At 48.4% G+C, this 21,061-nt stretch overlaps 1 protein-coding gene and 1 pseudogene across 2 annotated transcripts; one reads left to right on the top strand and one right to left on the bottom strand.

The window, feature by feature from the left end:
* Positions 1-1,188: 1,188 nt before the first annotated feature.
* LOC139260459 (5S ribosomal RNA) lies at positions 1,189-1,307 on the bottom strand (annotated as a pseudogene).
* An 8,821-nt stretch (positions 1,308-10,128) lies between these two features.
* Positions 10,129-19,256, top strand: hnrnpa3 (heterogeneous nuclear ribonucleoprotein A3). Of its 2 annotated transcripts, XM_070875763.1 has the most exons (11): positions 10,129-10,235; positions 11,654-11,776; positions 13,271-13,417; positions 13,493-13,703; positions 15,539-15,631; positions 15,716-15,829; positions 16,281-16,367; positions 17,444-17,605; positions 17,682-17,795; positions 18,737-18,793; positions 18,889-19,256. In XM_070875763.1, the coding sequence occupies exons 1-10, from the start codon at positions 10,230-10,232 to the stop codon at positions 18,775-18,777; spliced, it is 1,098 nt and encodes a 365-aa protein (XP_070731864.1). In that variant the 5' UTR covers positions 10,129-10,229; the 3' UTR covers positions 18,778-18,793; positions 18,889-19,256. The 2 variants fall into 2 exon arrangements, with proteins under 2 accessions (XP_070731864.1, XP_070731865.1); XM_070875764.1 differs by lacking the exon at positions 17,444-17,605.
* Positions 19,257-21,061: the final 1,805 nt, after the last annotated feature.

A 21,061-nucleotide genomic window follows, 5' to 3' on the forward strand; every position in this document is an offset into this window, starting at 1 on the left:
TGCGCAAAACATAAAAACAGATAGTAAAAGCTTTTACAGATATATAAAACGGAAAAGAGTGACTAAAGTAAATGTTGGTCCCTTAGAAGATGAGAAGGGGGATTTAATAATGGGAAATGTGGAAATGGCTGAGACCTTAAACAATTATTTTGCTTCGGTCTTCACAGTGGAAGACACAAAAACCAAACCGAAAATTGCTGTTCACAGGAATGTGGGAAGGGAGGACCTTGAGACAATCACTATCACTAGGGGGGTAGTGCTGGACAGACTAATGGGACTGAAGGTAGACAAGTTCCCTGGTCCTGATGAAATGCATCCCAGGGTATTAAAAGAGATGGCGGAAGTTATAGAAGATGCATTCGTTATAATCTACCAAAATTCTCTGGACTCTGGGGAGGTACCGGCGGATTGGAAAGCAGCTAATGTAACGCCTCTGTTTAAAAAGGGGGGCAGACAAAAGGCAGGTAACTGTAGGCCGGTTAGTTTAACATCTGTTGTGGGGAAAATGCTTGAAACTATCATTAAGGAAGAAATAGCGGGACATCTAGATAGGAATAGTGCAATCAAGCAGACGCAGCATGGATTCATGAAGGGGAAATCATGTTTAACTAATTAACTGGAATTCTTTGAGGATATAACGAGCATGGTGGATAGAGGTGCACCGATGGATGAGGTGTATTTAGATTTCCAAAAGGCATTCGATAAAGTGCCACACAAAAGGTTACTGCAGAAGATAAAGGTACGCTGAGTCAGAGGAAATGTATTTGCATGGATAGGGAATTGGCTGGCGAACAGAAAGCAGAGTCGGGATAAATGGGTCCTTTTCGGGTTGGAAATCGGTGGTTAGTGGTGTGCCACAGAGATCGGTGCTGGGACCACAACTGTTTACAATATACATAGATGACCTGGAAGAGGGGACAGAGTGTAGTGTAACAAAATTTGCAGATGACACAAAGATTAGTGGGAAAGCGGGTTGTGTAGAGGACACAGAAAGGTTGCAAAGAGATTTAGATAGGTTGAGCGAATGGGCTAAGGTTTGGCAGATGGAATACAATGTCGGAAAGTGTGAGGTCATCCACCTTGGGAAAAAAAACAGTAAAAGGGAATATTATTTGAATGGGGAGAAATTACAACATGCTGCGGTGCAGAGGGACCTGGGGGTCCTTGTGTATGAAACTCTTTTTGGATAGCTTACTGCACCTGGTATTCCCAGGCAGTCTCCCATCCAAGTACTAACCAGGCCTGACTCTGCTTAGCTTCCAAGATCAGACGAGATCAGACGCTTTCAGACTAGTGTGGCCGTAGGCTCCTTGTGTATGAAACTCTTTTTGAGTCTACCTGCAAAACATAAAAACATTAAACTGTGCCACCCGACCTGGGTGACACTCCAGACATTTACAAGGCCCTTTTTTTTCCCCCCTTTTTTTGTTTTTTTTTGTGTTTTTCTTTTTTTGGTTTTTTTTTGGGGCACTAAAATCACAATTTTCCCCAGTGCCCCCTATAAAAGGGAAGGGGGACACTAAAAGCACCGGCAATTCAAACAAATTAAACTTAAAAACGTAAAATCAAATTAAAATTTGGTTGCCGGGCGTGATGATGCACTCCAGTCCCTCCGGTGCCCACCTCTCGCGGAAAGCCGCGAGCGTACCGGTGGACACCGCGTGCTCCATCTCCAAGGACACCCTGGACCGGATGTAAGAGCGGAAGAGAGGCAGGCAGTCAGGTTGAACGACCCCCTCGACCGCCCGCTGCCTGGACCGGCTGATGGCACCCTTGGCCGTGCCCAGGAGCAGTCCTACGAGGAGGCCTTCGGACCGACCCGCTCCCCTCCGCACAGGGTGCCCAAAGATCAGGAGAGTGGGACTGAAGTGCAGCCAGAATTTCAGGAGCAGCCCCTTCAAATAATGGAACAGGGGCTGCAACCTCGTGCACTCAATAAAAACATGGAACACGGACTCCTCCAGACCGCAGAAATTGCAGGCGGCCTGGGAGTCCGTGAACCGGCTTAAAAATTTGTTGCACGGCACTGCTCCGTGCACCACCCTCCAGGCCAAGTCCCCGATGAATAGTGGGAGGACCCCTGCGTAGAGTGCCCTCCATCGGGGACTCCCGCCTCCTCCGGACGGCAAGATGGTACGCCATGGCGTGTCCGGACGGCCGGCGAGGATGGCAAAGTTGAGGGTGTGCAGGAGCAGCCCGTACAGGAAACCCCTCCGCGCGGAGCTGAAAGGCGCGGAGGGGATTTCCCCGAGGCGGCTCAAGTTGTGAGGCGCCGGCCCCCGAGGGAGGTTCCGGGGTTTGGCGCCGATGAGGAATTCCGTCCGGACGGGGGTCAGTTCGGACGGGATCTCCCCACGTGCTTGAGCCTCCTCGATGCACCTAACGGAGTCAGGGCCCAGAGCTGTTTTTAGCGACTCGATGGCATCGGCCGCGTGGCAGACGTTGGCAGAATTTAGGCGCCGCGCCAGCGTGTCTGGCGCCATCCAGCCTGCTCCTCCGCCATCGAGCAGGTCCCTGACCCTGGTCACCTTACCAGCCACAGCCCTCTCTTCCGACCGCCACATAAAACCTCGGCCGTGGAGGTACGGATTCCCGAGCAGCGGTTCCTGCAGGACGGCTGCCACTCCAGCCGGCGGAGAGCTGCGCTTGGTGGAGACTTTGTTCCAGACCCTGATGAGTTCCCTGTAAAAGACAGGCAGCTCCCGGAGGGCGGTCCTGGCAACCCCAAGTTCACAAACAGGAGCTGCGTGTCATAATTGAGGTCGCGCTGCTGGCGGAAGAAATACCTCGCCAGAGCACACCACCTAGGAGGGGGCTCGACGTAAAGGTATCTCTGCAGGGTCTGAAGACGGAAAGTCGCGAGCTGGGCGCTGACGCACACCAACGACTGACCGCCCTCCTCAAGCGGGAGACTCAAGACCGCGGCAGAGACCCAGTGCTTCCTGTTGTTCCAGAAGAAGTCCACCAGCTTCTTCTGTATCTTGGCGACAAACGCAGGGGGAGGGGTCAAAGTGACCAGCCGGTACCACAACATTGCGGCCACCAGCTGGTTTATGACTAGCGCTCGACCCCTGTAGGACAGCACTCGGAGCAGTCCTGTCCAGCGCCCTAGGCGAGCGGCAACCTTGGCCTCCAGCTCCTGCCAGTTCGCCGGCCAGGCTCCCTCGTCGGGGCTAAGGTAGACTCCCAGATAGAGGAGATGGGTCGTGCTCCAGGCAAAAGGCCTGAGCTCCTCCGGCAGGGAGTCCACCCGCCACTGACCCACCAGGAGTCCGGAACATTTCTCCCAGTTGATCCTGGCGGAGGACGCGGCCGAGTAAATCTCCTGGCACTCACGCATCCTCCGCAGGTCAGCGGGATCCTCTACCGCGAGGAGCACGTCATCGGCGTAAGCCGAGAGGACGACCTCCACGCCCGGCCATTGCAGAGCCAGTCCCGTCAACCGCGTCCGCAAGAGGCGCAGGAAAGGCTCCACGCAAACGGCGTATAACTGGCCGGACATGGGGCATCCCTGGCGCAACCCTCTCCTAAAGCGAAGGGGCGCCGTCAAGGACCCGTTAACCTTAATCAGACACTCCGCGGCGGCGTACAAAAGTCGGATCCGGGCGACGAAATGCGTCCCGAACCCGAAAGCGCGCAGAGTTCCGAGCAGATAGTCGTGATCCACCCTGTCGAACGCCTTCTCTTGGTCGAGGGATAGGAAGGCGACCGACAGACCAGCCTCCTGGGAACAATGGATGAGGTCCCGGACCAGATGGATGTTATCGTGGATTGTCCGGCCTGGGACCGTGTAGGACTGGTCGGGGTGGATCATGTGGTCCAGCATCCTTGTGTATGAAACTCTTTTGAGTTCACCTGTGAAAACATAAAAACAATAAACGGTGCCACCCGACCTGGGTGACACTCCAGACATTTTCAAGGCCCTTTTTTTTCCCCCTTTTTTTTTTTTTGGTTTTTTTTTTTTGGGCACTAAAATCACAATTTTCCCCAGTGCCCCCTATAAAAGGGAAGGGGGACACTAAAAGCACCGGCAATTAAAACAAATTAAACTTTAAAACGTAAAATCAAATTAAAATTTGGTTGCCGGGCGTGATGATGCACTCCAGTCCCTCCGGTGCCCACCTCTCGCGGAAGGCCGCGAGCGTACCGGTGGACACCGCGTGCTCCATCTCCAAGGACACCCTGGACCGGATGTAAGAGCGGAAGAGAGGCAGGCAGTCAGGTTGAACGACCCCCTCGACCGCCCGCTGCCTGGACCGGCTGATGGCACCCTTGGCCGTGCCCAGGAGCAGTCCTACGAGGAGGCCTTCGGACCTACCCGCTCCCCTCCGCACAGGGTGCCCAAAGATCAGGAGAGTGGGACTGAAGTGCAGCCAGAATTTCAGGAGCAGCCCCTTCAAATAGTGGAACAGGGGCTGCAACCTCGTGCATTCAATAAAAACATGGAACACGGACTCCTCCAGACCGCAGAAATTGCAGGCGGCCTGGGAGTCCGTGAACCGGCTTAAAAATTTATTGCACGGCACTGCTCCGTGCACCACCCTCCAGGCCAAGTCCCCGATGAATAGTGGGAGGACCCCTGCGTAGAGTGCCCTCCATCGGGGACCCCCGCCTCCTCCGGACGGCAAGATGGTACGCCATGGCGTGTCCGGACGGCCGGCGAGGATGGCAAAGTTGAGGGTGTGCAGGAGCAGCCCATACAGGAAACCCCTCCGCGCGGAACTGAAAGGCACGGAGGGGATTTCCCCGAGGCGGCTCAAGTTGTGAGGTGCCGGCCCCCGAGGGAGGTTCCGGGGTTTGGCGCCGATGAGGAATTCCGTCCGGACGGGGGTCAGTTCGGACGGGATCTCCCCACGTGCTTGAGCCTCCTCGATACACCTAACGGAGTCAGGGCCCAGAGCTGTTTTTAGCGACTCGATGGCATCGGCCGCGCGGCGGACGTTGGCAGAATTTAGGCGCCGCGCCAGCGTGACTGGCGCCATCCAGCCCGCTCCTCCGCCATCGAGCAGGTCCCTGACCCTGGTCACCTCACCAGCCACAGCCCTCTCTTCCGACCGCCACATAAAACCTCGGCCGTGGAGGTACGGATTCCCGAGCAGCGGCTCCTGCAGGACGGCCGCCACTCCAGCCGGTGGAGAGCTGCGCTTGGTGGAGACTTTGTTCCAGACCCTGATGAGTTCCCTGTAAAAGACAGGCAGCTCCCGGAGGGCGGTCCTGGCACCCCCCAAGTTCACAAACAGGAGCTGCGTGTCATAATTGAGGTCGAGCTGCTGGCGGAAGAAATACCTCGCCAGAGCACACCACCTAGGAGGGGGCTCGACGTAAAGGTATCTCTGCAGGGTCTGAAGACGGAAAGTCGCGAGCTGGGCGCTGACGCACACCAACGACTGACCGCCCTCCTCAAGCGGGAGACTCAAGACCGCGGCAGAGACCCAGTGCTTCCTGTTGTTCCAGAAGAAGTCCACCAGCTTCTTCTGTATCTTGGCGACAAACGCAGGGGGAGGGGTCAAAGTGACCAGCCGGTACCACAACATTGCGGCCACCAGCTGGTTTATGACTAGCGCTCGACCCCTGTAGGACAGCACTCGGAGCAGTCCTGTCCAGCGCCCTAGGCGAGCGGCAACCTTGGCCTCCAGCTCCTGCCAGTTCGCCGGCCAGGCTCCCTCGTCGGGGCTAAGGTAGACTCCCAGATAGAGGAGATGGGTCGTGCTCCAGGCAAAAGGCCTGAGCTCCTCCGGCAGGGAGTCCACCCGCCACTGACCCACCAGGAGTCCGGAACATTTCTCCCAGTTGATCCTGGCGGAGGACGCGGCCGAGTAAATCTCCTGGCACTCACGCATCCTCCGCAGGTCAGCGGGATCCTCTACCGCGAGGAGCACGTCATCGGCGTAAGCCGAGAGGACGACCTCCACGCCCGGCCATTGCAGAGCCAGTCCCGTCAACCTCGTCCGCAAGAGGCGCAGGAAAGGCTCCACGCAAACGGCGTATAACTGGCCGGACATGGGGCATCCCTGGCGCAACCCTCTCCTAAAGCGAAGGGGCGCCGTCAAGGACCCGTTAACCTTAATCAGACACTCCGCGGCGGCGTACAAAAGTCGGATCCGGGCGACGAAATGCGTCCCGAACCCGAAAGCGCGCAGAGTTCCGAGCAGATAGTCGTGATCCACCCTGTCGAACGCCTTCTCTTGGTCGAGGGATAGGAAGGCGACCGACAGACCAGCCTCCTGGGAACAATGGATGAGGTCCCGGACCAGATGGATGTTATCGTGGATTGTCCGGCCTGGGACCGTGTAGGACTGGTCGGGGTGGATCATGTGGTCCAGCATCCTTGTGTATGAAACTCTTTTGAGTTCACCTGTGAAAACATAAAAACAATAAACGGTGCCACCCGACCTGGGTGACACTCCAGACATTTTCAAGGCCCTTTTTTTTCCCCCTTTTTTTTTTTTTTGGTTTTTTTTTTTTGGGCACTAAAATCACAATTTTCCCCAGTGCCCCCTATAAAAGGGAAGGGGGACACTAAAAGCACCGGCAATTAAAACAAATTAAACTTTAAAACGTAAAATCAAATTAAAATTTGGTTGCCGGGCGTGATGATGCACTCCAGTCCCTCCGGTGCCCACCTCTCGCGGAAGGCCGCGAGCGTACCGGTGGACACCGCGTGCTCCATCTCCAAGGACACCCTGGACCGGATGTAAGAGCGGAAGAGAGGCAGGCAGTCAGGTTGAACGACCCCCTCGACCGCCCGCTGCCTGGACCGGCTGATGGCACCCTTGGCCGTGCCCAGGAGCAGTCCTACGAGGAGGCCTTCGGACCTACCCGCTCCCCTCCGCACAGGGTGCCCAAAGATCAGGAGAGTGGGACTGAAGTGCAGCCAGAATTTCAGGAGCAGCCCCTTCAAATAGTGGAACAGGGGCTGCAACCTCGTGCATTCAATAAAAACATGGAACACGGACTCCTCCAGACCGCAGAAATTGCAGGCGGCCTGGGAGTCCGTGAACCGGCTTAAAAATTTATTGCACGGCACTGCTCCGTGCACCACCCTCCAGGCCAAGTCCCCGATGAATAGTGGGAGGACCCCTGCGTAGAGTGCCCTCCATCGGGGACCCCCGCCTCCTCCGGACGGCAAGATGGTACGCCATGGCGTGTCCGGACGGCCGGCGAGGATGGCAAAGTTGAGGGTGTGCAGGAGCAGCCCGTACAGGAAACCCCTCCGCGCGGAACTGAAAGGCACGGAGGGGATTTCCCCGAGGCGGCTCAAGTTGTGAGGCGCCGGCCCCCGAGGGAGGTTCCGGGGTTTGGCGCCGATGAGGAATTCCGTCCGGACGGGGGTCAGTTCGGACGGGATCTCCCCACGTGCTTGAGCCTCCTCGATACACCTAACGGAGTCAGGGCCCAGAGCTGTTTTTAGCGACTCGATGGCATCGGCCGCGCGGCGGACGTTGGCAGAATTTAGGCGCCGCGCCAGCGTGACTGGCGCCATCCAGCCCGCTCCTCCGCCATCGAGCAGGTCCCTGACCCTGGTCACCTCACCAGCCACAGCCCTCTCTTCCGACCGCCACATAAAACCTCGGCCGTGGAGGTACGGATTCCCGAGCAGCGGCTCCTGCAGGACGGCCGCCACTCCAGCCGGTGGAGAGCTGCGCTTGGTGGAGACTTTGTTCCAGACCCTGATGAGTTCCCTGTAAAAGACAGGCAGCTCCCGGAGGGCGGTCCTGGCACCCCCCAAGTTCACAAACAGGAGCTGCGTGTCATAATTGAGGTCGAGCTGCTGGCGGAAGAAATACCTCGCCAGAGCACACCACCTAGGAGGGGGCTCGACGTAAAGGTATCTCTGCAGGGTCTGAAGACGGAAAGTCGCGAGCTGGGCGCTGACGCACACCAACGACTGACCGCCCTCCTCAAGCGGGAGACTCAAGACCGCGGCAGAGACCCAGTGCTTCCTGTTGTTCCAGAAGAAGTCCACCAGCTTCTTCTGTATCTTGGCGACAAACGCAGGGGGAGGGGTCAAAGTGACCAGCCGGTACCACAGCATTGCGGCCACCAGCTGGTTTATGACTAGCGCTCGACCCCTGTAGGACAGCACTCGGAGCAGTCCTGTCCAGCGCCCTAGGCGAGCGGCGACCTTGGCCTCCAGCTCCTGCCAGTTCGCCGGCCAGGCTCCCTCGTCGGGGCTAAGGTAGACTCCCAGATAGAGGAGATGGGTCGTGCTCCAGGCAAAAGGCCTGAGCTCCTCCGGCAGGGAGTCCACCCGCCACTGACCCACCAGGAGTCCGGAACATTTCTCCCAGTTGATCCTGGCGGAGGACGCGGCCGAGTAAATCTCCTGGCACTCACGCATCCTCCGCAGGTCAGCGGGATCCTCTATCGCGAGGAGCACGTCATCGGCGTAAGCCGAGAGGACGACCTCCACGCCCGGCCCTTGCAGAGCCAGTCCCGTCAACCTCGTCCGCAAGAGGCGCAGGAAAGGCTCCACGCAAACGGCGTATAACTGGCCGGACATGGGGCATCCCTGGCGCACCCCTCTCCTAAAGCGAAGGGGCGCCGTCAAGGACCCGTTAACCTTAATCAGACACTCCGCGGCGGCGTACAAAAGTCGGATCCGGGCGACGAAATGCGTCCCGAACCCGAAAGCGCGCAGAGTTCCGAGCAGATAGTCGTGATCCACCCTGTCGAACGCCTTCTCTTGGTCGAGGGATAGGAAGGCGACCGACAGACCAGCCTCCTGGGAACAATGGATGAGGTCCCGGACCAGATGGATGTTATCGTGGATTGTCCGGCCTGGGACCGTGTAGGACTGGTCGGGGTGGATCATGTGGTCCAGCATCCTTGTGTATGAATCCCAAAAAGTTAGTTTGCAGGTGCAGCAGGTAATCAGGAAGGCGAATGGAATGTTGGCCTTCATTGCGAGAGGGATGGCGTACAAAAGCAGGGAGGTCCTTCTGCAACTGTATAGGGTATTGATAAGGCCGCACCTGGAGTACTGCATGCAGTTTTGGTCACCTTACTTAAGGAAGGATATACTAGCTTTGGAGGGGGTACAGAGACGATTCACTAGGCTGATTCCGGAGATGAGGGGGTTACCTTATGATGATAGATTGAGTAGACTGGGTCTTTACTCGTTGGAGTTCAGAAGGATGAGGGGTGATCTTATAGAAACATTTAAAATAATGAAAGGGATAGACAAGATAGAGGCAGAGAGGTTGCTTCCACTGGTCGGGGAGACTAGAACTAGGGGGCACAGCCTCAAAATATGGGGGAGCCAATTTAAAACCGAGTTGAGAAGGAATTTCTTCTCCCAGAGGGTTGTGAATATCTGGAATTCTCTGCTCAAGGAAGCAGTTGAGGCTAGCTCATTGAATGTATTCAAGTCAGATAGATAGATTTTTAACTAGTAAGGGAATTAAGGGTTACGGGGAGCGGGCGGGGAAGTGGAGCTGAGTCCACGGCCAGATCAGCCATGATCTTGTTAAATGGCAGAGCAGGCTCGAGGGGCTAGATGGCCCACTCCTGTTCCTAATTCTTATGTTCTGATGTTCTCTGCAAAGCTCTCCGCCTCCCTATCTCCACCTTGTTGTGAAGCACAGTGGGACATTTCTTTACACTAAAGGTGCAGCATAAACGCAAGCTGCTGCTGACAGGGCAGAGGAATGGGACGGAGATGCCATGGGCCAAATGAGCTCCTCCTGTGTTGTGAAATTCTACACACAGTTTCAGGTGCTTGAATGCATTTGCCTCACTGTTCATTTCCCGTTCTCCGCACATTTCATTCCCGCGGACAATGACCTTGAGCTCGGAGGGGCGGGGCCAGTGTGAGTGACACTGCGGCGGGGGGCGGGGCCAGTGTGAGTGACGCGGGGGCGGGGCCAGTGTGAAACACTGCGGCGTGGGTATGGCCAGTGAGTGACACTGCGGTGGTGGGCGGGGCCAGTGTGAGTGACTGCGGCGGGGGCAGGGCCAGTGTGAGTGACTCGGGGGCGGGGCCAGTGTGAATGACACTGCGGCGTGGGCGCGGCCAGTGAGTGACACTGCGGTGGCGGGCGGGGCCAGTGTGAGTGACTGCGGCGGGGGCGGGGCCAGTGTGAGTGACACTGCGGCGGGGGCGGGGCCAGTGTTAGTGACATTGCGGCGGGGGCGGGGCCAGTGTGGTGCAGCGACTGCCGGGCTGCGATAAAAGAGTCCGTCTGTCTTTCACGCTCTCTCGAACCGCAAATCGTTCGGTACACATAATGGAGGTAAGAATCAAGCCCCCACCGCTGTATCTTTTGTTTATTTGGTTGGGTGCCCTCAGCTTATTTCGGTCGAAAGTGCTGAGGTAAGCGGGCTGCCGGCGACCCCGGGACTGGGGCTGGTGGTGTCCGTGTCTTTAGCGCAAACTTCTATAACATGGCTCCTGACCGACGCTGAAATGGCGGCGGGCGGCCTAGCTTGTTAACTATTAACGGTTTACCGAGAGCCGTGGCCAGAGTGTCAGGCAGGGAGCTGAGGCCCATGTTGAACATGTCCCGCGGTTATTGGCACTGCCGCAGTGCCCGCGCTGGGTAAAACCAGCTAATCATGCGCTCAGCGGCTGCCGCAGGATTGCTGGTCTCCTGCAGCCCTCTCCTTTTAAAGCTAAACCTGCAAATGCCAACGACGACAGCCTGTACGTCTGACGTGATGCGCCCAGCTGCTTTCGCTGTTGTTTCTCCATATGCTGATTGATATTCAGTCGCCTGCGTCATGTACCTTTTGCTTTTAACATTATTATTTGCAGGACCATCTAGAATCTTTTTGTGCACAGTATACCAGCCAGAATCAGCTGCTATTGTATGGTCCCCACCGTTGTCCAGAATTTAATGCGTCCTGACTGATGATCCTGGGCTTTCTGGGAAAGGTCTTGTTTATCAGCCGCAGCAGTTGTTCACCCTGACCCCATTGTTGCCTACTTCTGTGTTCATATTTGTACTAAAAATGATCTTGGTTTGACACTAATGTCACCTTATTTCAGCCAGGACCACCATTGGAATTGATGCAATTAAGGAAAGAATGGGCATAGCTTTATATTTGATTTGTGCAGTGCTTGATGCTGACACTCTCTGCCAATGCTCGCATACTCGTAACAAAAACAGAAAATGCTGAAAATACTTAGTAGGTCAGGCTGCATCCGTGGTGAGAGAAACAGGTTAACACGATTTTTCCCAAGGGCATGAGTGTTATAGCTCTACATAATTACCCTTTATTGCTCAGTGCTGTGTTACACAATGTAGCATTGATATGTGATAGCTGGAAGAGCTTTCCCATGAAGGTACAGAAGTTTAAAAATTAAAAAAAAAAAGTTCAGATAGCCTTGGCACTCTCTTGCCTTGATTGTTCATAGTATTGTTAGTACTGTAATACAGAAGTAATTCAGTAGCCCAGAGTTATGTGATACAGTTGTAGATTCTAGTCCCATTTATTTTCCCCTTGCATTTGGGTTTACAACAACTCCTCTCAAAACTAAGGAATTTCATATCATGTCTTTTAAAAAATCTTGTCCTGCTGAATATCAATTTATATACACAGGAATCTTAAGGAACAGCATAAAGGTTGGGATTCTAGTTATCCACTTAATTCACTGGAAGTCATGATCAGTAGCTGTTTGCGTATTACATATTCTACACTTGTTTTGCAGAGTCCAGAACCTAAAGAACCAGAGCAGTTGCGCAAGCTGTTCATTGGTGGATTGAGTTTTGAAACTAATGAAGAGAGTTTGAAGGAGCACTTTGAGCAATGGGGACAGCTGACAGATTGTGTGGTAAGATTTATTACTTGGCTATGTTTTTAGGCTTTCCACATACAAGATTGTTTAAGATTCCCTGAATATGTCAAGTTTTTATACTTGGTATCCATCCTTTGTTAATGAAAAGTCACAACTATTCTTGCTTCCATTAAAAACCATGAGCTAACTTTTTTTAGTTCTTGTGACCTGGGTAATGCTGCATTTTTGGTGCATTGCTAGCTGTTTTGAGAAGATGTTGCTGGGCCGCCTTGAACCACTGCAGTCCTTGTGGTGATTGTGCTCCCACATAATGTTGGGCAGGGAATTCCAAGATTCTGACTAAGTGGTAATATATGTCCCAAGTCAGGATGATGCATGGCTTGGACCTTGGAGGCAATTGTTCTTCTGTGCTAGCAGTCACAGGAGAAGGTAATTCTGTCAAAGTAACATTGTACATACTACAGAGCACTGGTGGTGTAGAGGAGTGCAGATTTAGTTCCATAACTGGGGTCCATGCTCTGATGGTATCTAGCACCTTGAGTGTTGTGGTTGGGCTGCACAGTAAGTGTAGAGTATGTCATCACACTCCTCACTTTAGCCGTCTAGATTGTGGAGAGAATTTAAGGATCAGGAGGCAAGACACTCGTCGCAATGTACCTAACCTCTCTTTCTCTTGTAACTTTGGTATTGATATGGTTGGTCAGTTCAACTTTTTGTTAACTGACGGTGCTTTTGGCAGTCAAGTGGAGGTGGCTGCATCTTCTTGTTTGAAATGTTAATTACCTGGCACTTGTGCGGCGTGAATGATATCTTCCACTTGCCAGCCCAGGTCGGAATGTTGTCCCACTCCAAATGGGATAGACTGTTTCACTCACGGAGGAATTGTGAATGAAGCTGAACTGTCAGCAAATGGCCTTATCCCCATGATGGCGGGCAGGTCATTAATTAAGATCATTGGGGTAAGGCATTCCTGTAAACGTTGCTGCAGTGATTGGCTGTGATGATGGGCCCCTGACGATCACAGTTTCCATTTTTTGTTGTTGTGTATAATTTCAGCTATTATATTGTCTTCCTGTTTATCACTCTCTGCCCCTCCCCCCCCCCAATTGGCCAGTTTTGGCACAGCTTTTTGTGTCATAATTGGCTAAATGCTGTCTTGATGTTGAGGGTACTTACTGTTGCAGCTCCTCTGGCATTATGGTTATTGATGAGGTAGATGCTAGTTGAGTCCTTTTTGCCACTTCACTGGGAGATGGCTGTTATGAACTTGGATTTGTTAACGTATTTTGTGTCTAGGGCACCCTTTCATATTTGTATTATATAGTCAAATTAAAATGGTTGTCAATTAATTTCCACATGGTCTTTTCACAAGCAAATACTAGCCTGTAAATGCACAAGCTCTCCATTTTATAGGGGAGGATAACTCGTGAACAAGGAAACTGGTAATATGCACCTGTTTTCACTTGGTTTAATAAATAAGGAATATGTAGGCACCTTTTGTTCTAAATTGTTTCTCTTTCTGCTTTTTAGGTGATGAGAGAACCACAGACAAAACGTTCAAGAGGATTTGGGTTTGTGACTTATTCCACTGTGTTGGAAGTGGATGCTGCTATGTCTGCACGGCCACACAAAGTCGATGGTCGTGTTGTAGAACCAAAAAGAGCAGTGTCCAGAGAGGCAAGTTATAATTTATGCAATTGTATACAGTGCTTAAAAATAGAAAACAGAACTAACTTGTTGCTTATTTTGCAGGATTCTACAAAACCTGGTGCCCATTTAACAGTGAAGAAAATATTTGTTGGTGGTATTAAAGAAGATACTGAGGATTATCACCTGAGAGAGTATTTTGAGAAGTATGGCAAGATTGAAAATATTGAAGTTATGACTGATCGTGGAAGTGGGAAAAAACGAGGGTTTGCCTTTGTCACATTTGATGATCATGACTCCGTTGACAAAATTGTTGGTGTGTAGTTTCTATATAAAAGGGCTTAGTATGAATGTTTGGGGTGGGGGGAGCTGTTTCTTCTGGGCAACTAATAAATTTAGTAAATGGTTGTCTTAAGGTAAATTATAAATGAGGTAAGGCTCTGGTCATGTCCACAAGATAGCATATTTGGCAATGCACCATTCATCTACTGCAGTTGATAAACATAGCCAAAATACGTACAGATAGTGGCCCCAAAAATTGCTTGGGTTGTGATCCCAGCTCGACCCTCGAGACTGAATCTGCTCCAGTTTGTGGGGTCAGTGGAAGGGCATGAAATGTTTGTGCACTCGTGTGGAAGCCAGTCCCACTGATGATGATTTCACATGCATGGGGCAGACAAATGCAAGTGTCACTTTGCCTTTGGGGGGTGGGGCCATTATCTAACCAGACTGTAGCACTGCTCCATCAGCCCCCAAGTAAGTAGACTGATCCAGGAATTTATCTTTTTAAAAACAGCGCAGCATTTTATGCCTGTTTGAGGTACCAGCTGCTTATTGGGCATGAGACCGTATTTGGGAGTGGGGGCTTTGTTTTGCAGTATGCTTCGTTTCACTCACTGTATACCAACTACAAGAGATATCAGGCCCAGTATCCCTGATAACAGAAATATTTTACACTGAATTCCCTTTGTGATTTTATTCTTGCCAAAAGAATTAAAATATACTCGTAATGGAAAAGGCTGGCCTGGTGCATCTTAAAGATTTAGGTGCAGCTTTCCTACCAATGGGAATTGCAGGAAGTAGTCTTTCTATGGCTACGTTGAGTGCAATAACGTGAATGATGTCCACTCCCATCAAATAAAATAAACATTTGGGACTTGTTTTGAATCTTAATGTGTGCATGGAACTATTTCTTTTCCTGAGATGCTGTACTTGAGATGTGCTGTATAAATACAAGTTTTAAACATGTATTCACCAAAACAATTTACTGTGGGGGGGGAAAACTATTTTTCTGCTAAACTTATTTTAAACTTAGTGATACCATGACGGGCCTTCTAGGCGGCGACAGTTCGGGTCCAAACTAACCATACTCCCATAAGGAGGAAGCAGAAAAATGTGGTTTATGGCATTGTCAGGTACATAATATAATAGAAAACTAGAGTATGGGGGGGAAATTGGAAAAAAAATGACAGAGTATGAGAAAATTAGCGGACAACATAAAAGAACCAAAGATCCTTTATTTAAAAAGTAAAGGATAGCTACAGGAATGGTGGGGCTGATCAGGGACAAAATGAATCTTGTGGAGGCAGAGGTCATGACTGAAGTAGTGAATGAGTTCTATGCATCTGTCTTCATAGATGATGAAGTTAATATCTTGGTAGGCAGCTTTGTAGACTGATGAATGCCTTTGCTTCATCACTAACTGCAAATTATGGGCCATTGGAGAAGCTGGGATTGTTCCCCCTTTAGAGCAGAGAAGGTGCAATGGGAGAGCTTGTATTCAAATTTGAGGGGTTTTGATAAGTAGGGAAACATCTGGCAAGTGAGTTGGTAAACAAAGGTCATAAATTTAAAATAATTGTCAGAAGAACTGAAACTTTTTTCAGGGGGTTTAGATCTGGAACCCGAGTGGTGGATGCAAATTCCATGGGAACTTTCAAAAGACAATTGGACATATACTTGAAGACTAGTTCACAGGGTTATGGTAGGAAAAACTGGTGTAGGGCTAAATTGGACAGCTCTTTCAAAAGATTGACCAAATGGCGCGCCTCTATACTGTAAGATTCTATGTAGTGATTCCTTGTGTCACTGCAAAACTTGTTTTAAGTATTGTCATTTAGGAAAAAACTAATTTTTTTTGTTTGTTTCTAGTTCAAAAATATCATACCGTGAATGGACACAACTGCGAAGTGAGAAAAGCACTTTCACGACAGGAGATGCAGGGGCTAGGCTCTGGTCAGAGAGGTAGTTGGAGGGAATAAAATGGAGGGAGGAAGAGGGAATGTGAATTAATATTCAATCAACTACATTATCTGTCTTGTCTTTAAGGACGTGGTAGTTCTGGGGGTGGCAGTAGCCCTGGCAATTTCCGTGGCAGTGGAAATTTTGGAAGTGGAAATGGAGGAGGCAACTTCAACAGAGGAGGAAATTTCAGTGGCAGAGGTAAAATCAGCTTTATTATTATTGAGTTACTCCCAGCCCTGCGCCAGCTATTGCTAGTGGTCTCACTTCTTACTAACTAGCTTAATGTGAAAGCAGTTGTTTGGGGCAATAATAAAAAAAATATTGCAATAAGTGTACATTTTAATAAAACTGAATTAAGCACCATCCCATGATATTGGGTTCATCAGAATGGGTGTTTCTTGTCAATGCAATGGTGATCCCATTATTTGGTGTGGATCACTTGTGTATCTTCAGATATTACTTTTTGTGCTCCATGTATCTACTTTCCATCTACATGTACCTGTTATCTCCTGTGATGATTTTGACTCCTGTTGTCCTCTTGTGAATTGGGTGAGGGAGACTGGATGAAGGTTACAAAACTAGCTTGTGAATGTACTGTGCAACTTTTTTCTTTTTTTTTCCTCTCCTTCTCTGCCCCCACCCCAAATAGGAATGGGAAACTTTGGAGGTGGCAGGGATGATTATGGAAGCAGCAGCAGCGGTGGTGGTGGTGGTGGATATAATGGATTTGGGGATGGTAAGTCAAGGTTTGAAATCAGTATTTTTGATGCTCTTAATTTTCCAGTGTAAGCAAATTTCTGAAGCTCACATTTTTCAACTTTCTCTGGTTGTGGCATGATTTTACTTTTTCTGTAAGCTGAGTATTTTGACTTCTCAATTTTGTTCACAACAGCAAATGGGAACCAAATATCCTATTTGTCTACAAGAGTTAAAAGCTGTCGCATTGAGTTTGCATTTTAAAGAACTTGAATTACTTTTTAGCCCTAGTTGAGATCAGATTATTAGTGTCCCCTATAAAAGAATTATTATTGAGTTACTCCCAGCCCTGCGCCAGCTATTGCTAGTGGTCTCGCTTCTTACTAACTAGCTTAATGTGAAAGCAGTTGTTTGGGGCAATAATAAAAAAAATATTGCAATAAGAAACCAGTAAATTGTGTTGGCAAAAGTTGTAAGACCAAATAAAACATTGGAATCTTTTTTTAAATTTTCATTACATGTTCTAATTTTAAAGATCATCTGAATGTTACTAAATTATAGGATAAGAGTACACTTACTGAGATTGTTCTAGTCACATGAGAGGTTAAAAACAGCTTTTGAGTTTTTGTGACTTTTTTTTTAAAAAAAAACTATGTACCAGCCATGCTAATCTGTTTGAAGGACCTAAAGGAAATGTATTATACAAAAAAGTATATTTGTACAGAATAAAACTAAAGTATATGACTAGCTTTACATTGATGTAAAATTCTTCACAGGTTCTCAAGTTAGCTTCCACCACCCCCACCAAATTTCCTTAAGTCAAACTGGTTCAAAACCAGTGATTCCAAGAATTTGTGTACCAACTCCTGGTATGCTGAAGCAAAAAAGATCCTGATTTTGGCTGGGATGGCACTGAGCACAGAATGGGTGAGGGACAATTGGAGCATATGTAATGATGACCATTTGTGATTCTTGCTGTTTGGAACAGGTTGTTAGCCATGACCTGGGAAGGATTCATCGACCAATCCTTGAGTGGAAGGATGATGCAGAAGGGCTGGGTAAAGGAGAACATCAGTTCTTGGGTTTTTAATATAAATACCTACTAATGTTCTTCAGGTGGCAATTTTGGAGGTGGCCAAGGTTACTGTGGTAGAGGAGGAGGAGGATATGGCGGTGGTGGCCCAGGTTTTGGCAACAATGGTGGTGGTGGTGGTGGTGGAGGAGGATGTGGTGGTGGTGGCTACGACAACTACAATGAAGGTGGAAACTTTGGTGGAGGTAAGATTTTGACTGATACACTGATTGAAAGAAAAGATGTACACAAATAAATTAACCTGTAACCTTTGACTTTTAGGAAACTTTAGTGGAGGTGGGAACTACAATGACTTTGGAAACTATCCTAACCAATCGTCAAATTATGGACCCATGAAGAATAGCAATTATGGACGGAACTCCAGTCCCTATGGTGGTGAGTATAAGTACTATATATAGAAATGGAGCACTGGTTGGAAACATTTGTATTTATTGCATTTAAGCTTTTCTCATTTGGGACACTAGGGACTGGAAATTCACTATTGGGCCTGAAATTCAAGCTTGAATTTGCACAGCGGTAAAAATCGGTGTTTCACGAGGATTCGCAGCGCAAACTTTAGTCCAAGGCCGATACTACTGCAAGTTGGGCCTTGTGAGGGTGGAAAAACACCTAAATAAATTTGTGGGGGTGGAATTTACAAGACACTTATCTGTTGAATCAGAGAATTTTAAAAATAAAAATTTTATCTTGCCTTTTTGCAGGTCTTCATACTTACCGCTGCTGGCAGGCCTGCTACAACAGGTTTTTCCCTGTCGGTATTTTTCGCGCAAAATACAGGTGCGCACAGAACCAAATTTTTGGCAAAAGTGATATTTCGAGTCTTGCACGGTGGCAGTGCTCTCTCCAGCGGTATTTGAAAACCATCACCGCAAAACATCGCCGAATTTTCCGCTGGCCAGGTTTTCACAAAAAAAGGTGAAATAGCACCAAAAACCTAGTTGCAAAATTGCCGAATTTCCAACCCTACATGTGGAATTTTTTTAAGCACACGTGGCAGAGGAAAGCAAAGCACTATTCAAAACTAAAGGGAAAAACATCTCATTTGTATAATGTTTTGCCTTTTTTGCAGCATTGTATGAGCTATGCACTAGAGTGGGAGAGAATTTCTTCTGCCTAACTCATTTGGGAAAATTCACTTGTGTATATCCTCTTCTAATCGCTGGTGGCTACACTATTCCCTAGTCTATTCCAGACTTTGCCTGCTCTTGAAAAACCTGAATGTGTGTGTTTCGGATTGAAAAGTGCCATTCCAAAGATAGTCTTAATATAACATGGTTCAAATTTGTCATTACTTACCTTGAGGCTTTTTTAAATAGGTGGTTATGGATCAAGTGGTGGCTATAATAGAAGATACTGAATCCATTTACTGAAAGGTAAGCTTAAGCTTCAACACAAATTCCATTTAAAAATGCAGTATCTATAATTCACAGTACAACAAATAACTATCTTATCCTGTATCATTCAACAGGCAACAGTTCTTAGCAGGAGAGGATGAGCCAGGAATTGTCAGGAAAGCTGCAGGTTACTTTGAGACAGAATATCGACCAAGTTCATTGTAAAGGCTGCCCACAGGAAGAGCGATGGTCCAGTAGTCAGAAAAGTCACTGCAGTGTTAACATGAGATCATTTCTTGTTCAGGACCGTTTCCTATAGAGAGATTGCAAAAAGTGCAGTTGTTTGTTTGTTGCAATGTAGTTGCTGTTAGATGTACATTCCTGAGGTTTTTAAAACCATGTTCTAGTAATGTCTTTATTTTCCTCATTACCATAGCTGTTGAGCCATGTAATTTGTGGTAGTAGAATTGGGAATAAAAAGGATGAGAACTTTTTAACTAAATGATCTGTGTAGTCAGTTTTTCTCAATTGTTAATTCAGAAAGGTACTCTATTTAATTTTAAGGCTTTGCAACACTACTGGAGCTTACTGGAAGCCCAAGAGTTAAATTGACATAGTAGGTCCATCAAACTGCAGTTCTAAGGAAGAAATAACCTGTTGGTAGACATGACAGAATAGATCTTAAAACTTCAAATTATTTTGAGACTCTCCTGATTAGTTATTGAATGTCCAAGCACAGTGTGGTGTTGGTGTGATTTTAAAGTAGGCTAGTAAATGCTCTACAATTTGAAATACATTTCATTCAATAAGCTATAACCTATGGGAAACTGGTGCACTACAGAATGTATGCAAAATATTTCTGAATTGGAGACAATAGTTGTCTGGTTCTGATTTTCTCCCCCTATTCTTTAAGAGACTAACTGAACCTGAATTTTAACTCTGGATGGAATGAAGGACCACAAGTCGTTCGTATGTAGATTTTAATTGATCACCAGAACAGATGTGCATATGATTGGTTTTCAGGAATGTGAAGTTACTTATCTGAATTCTGGATCGGATGCCTCTCTATCATAAATTACCATAAATGTAAAATTTGCATGATTTTGTTTAATGATGCAGGAAATGGCTGAATTAGTATGGAATATACCATCACCAGAAATTATATTTTTGCTCTTATAATAAACCTGAGTGAGCTGCATTACATGACCAGAATCTCTCGCTAGCTTAATTGTGTTTCATAGTATAAATAACAAATGAGTGTTTCCTACAAAATTGTATTATCTTTTTGTAATGTACAAATGGTTAAAAGTATTTCCACATTTAGTTACAGGAAGTAGCTTAAAGCCTCTCAAAACCTGGCCATTTGGTTCCATTCTGCAATTTTACATGATCATATTTGGGACTGTGTACAATAGCCCAACATATTGGGATTACCTTTTTTATCTGAACACCACCGCAGGTTGGGGCTATAAGTAGAGCTGGAGCGCCAGGCCCTGGAACATTGTGGCGGAGGTGCAGCGAATGAGGGTACAGGGCCCAGAAAATCCGAGGGCCCAGGGGCAGCACGGACCTGCCCATATGTGTGCGCACTAGGTCCGTGCAACAGAGCAGGTCTCCAGTCGTCCTGGTTAATCCTTGCCACTGGATAAAGGTCTAGCTCTGTCAAGGCCGTGTGGTGGCTGATGTGCAACGGTCACCACGCGTTTTAGAAAAAAAAATTCACGCACAGGCATCCTCCACCCCCTCAACTGGAGTTCAGGACTGGAACATCGGGTCCTTCATTGAAACCTCTGTGAACTCTCGTAGAAGCAAGTCATCCTCGTTCGAGGGACCGCCTATGATGATCACCTTTTTTATGCAGTAATCAACATTTGGACAGGAATAATGTAATGAGTTTAAGGAACAGGGCATTTTTTTCCTTGGATTGATTCTGGTGGCACTGGTAAGCTACAATTTCCACTACACAATTTTGCTCTAATTTATTTTGGGAATTGTTATTGCTTTGAAATTGGATGTAAAACCAGGCAGCATTTTGAGTGCATTAACTTACGATTTCCATCATTTTGCAGATAGATTTTCAGATAATAGATGTCATTGGTTGACCTATTTCAAACTTAATGTGCCCAGGTAATTGGAGGTGTTGAGTGAACAAAATTGCATGCATTTGCAGATTTAAATATTTTAAAATCATTTTCTAGAACTAGATTCACATGGTACATAGATCGCTTCCCTAAGTTGCAGATACAAAGCTATTGTAAGAGGACTATGAAAAAGCTATGCATTTCTGCAGACAAGCTACATTAGCAC

This window comes from Pristiophorus japonicus, chromosome 3, assembly GCF_044704955.1.
Source record: "Pristiophorus japonicus isolate sPriJap1 chromosome 3, sPriJap1.hap1, whole genome shotgun sequence".
Classification (NCBI taxonomy): Eukaryota; Metazoa; Chordata; class Chondrichthyes; family Pristiophoridae; genus Pristiophorus; species Pristiophorus japonicus.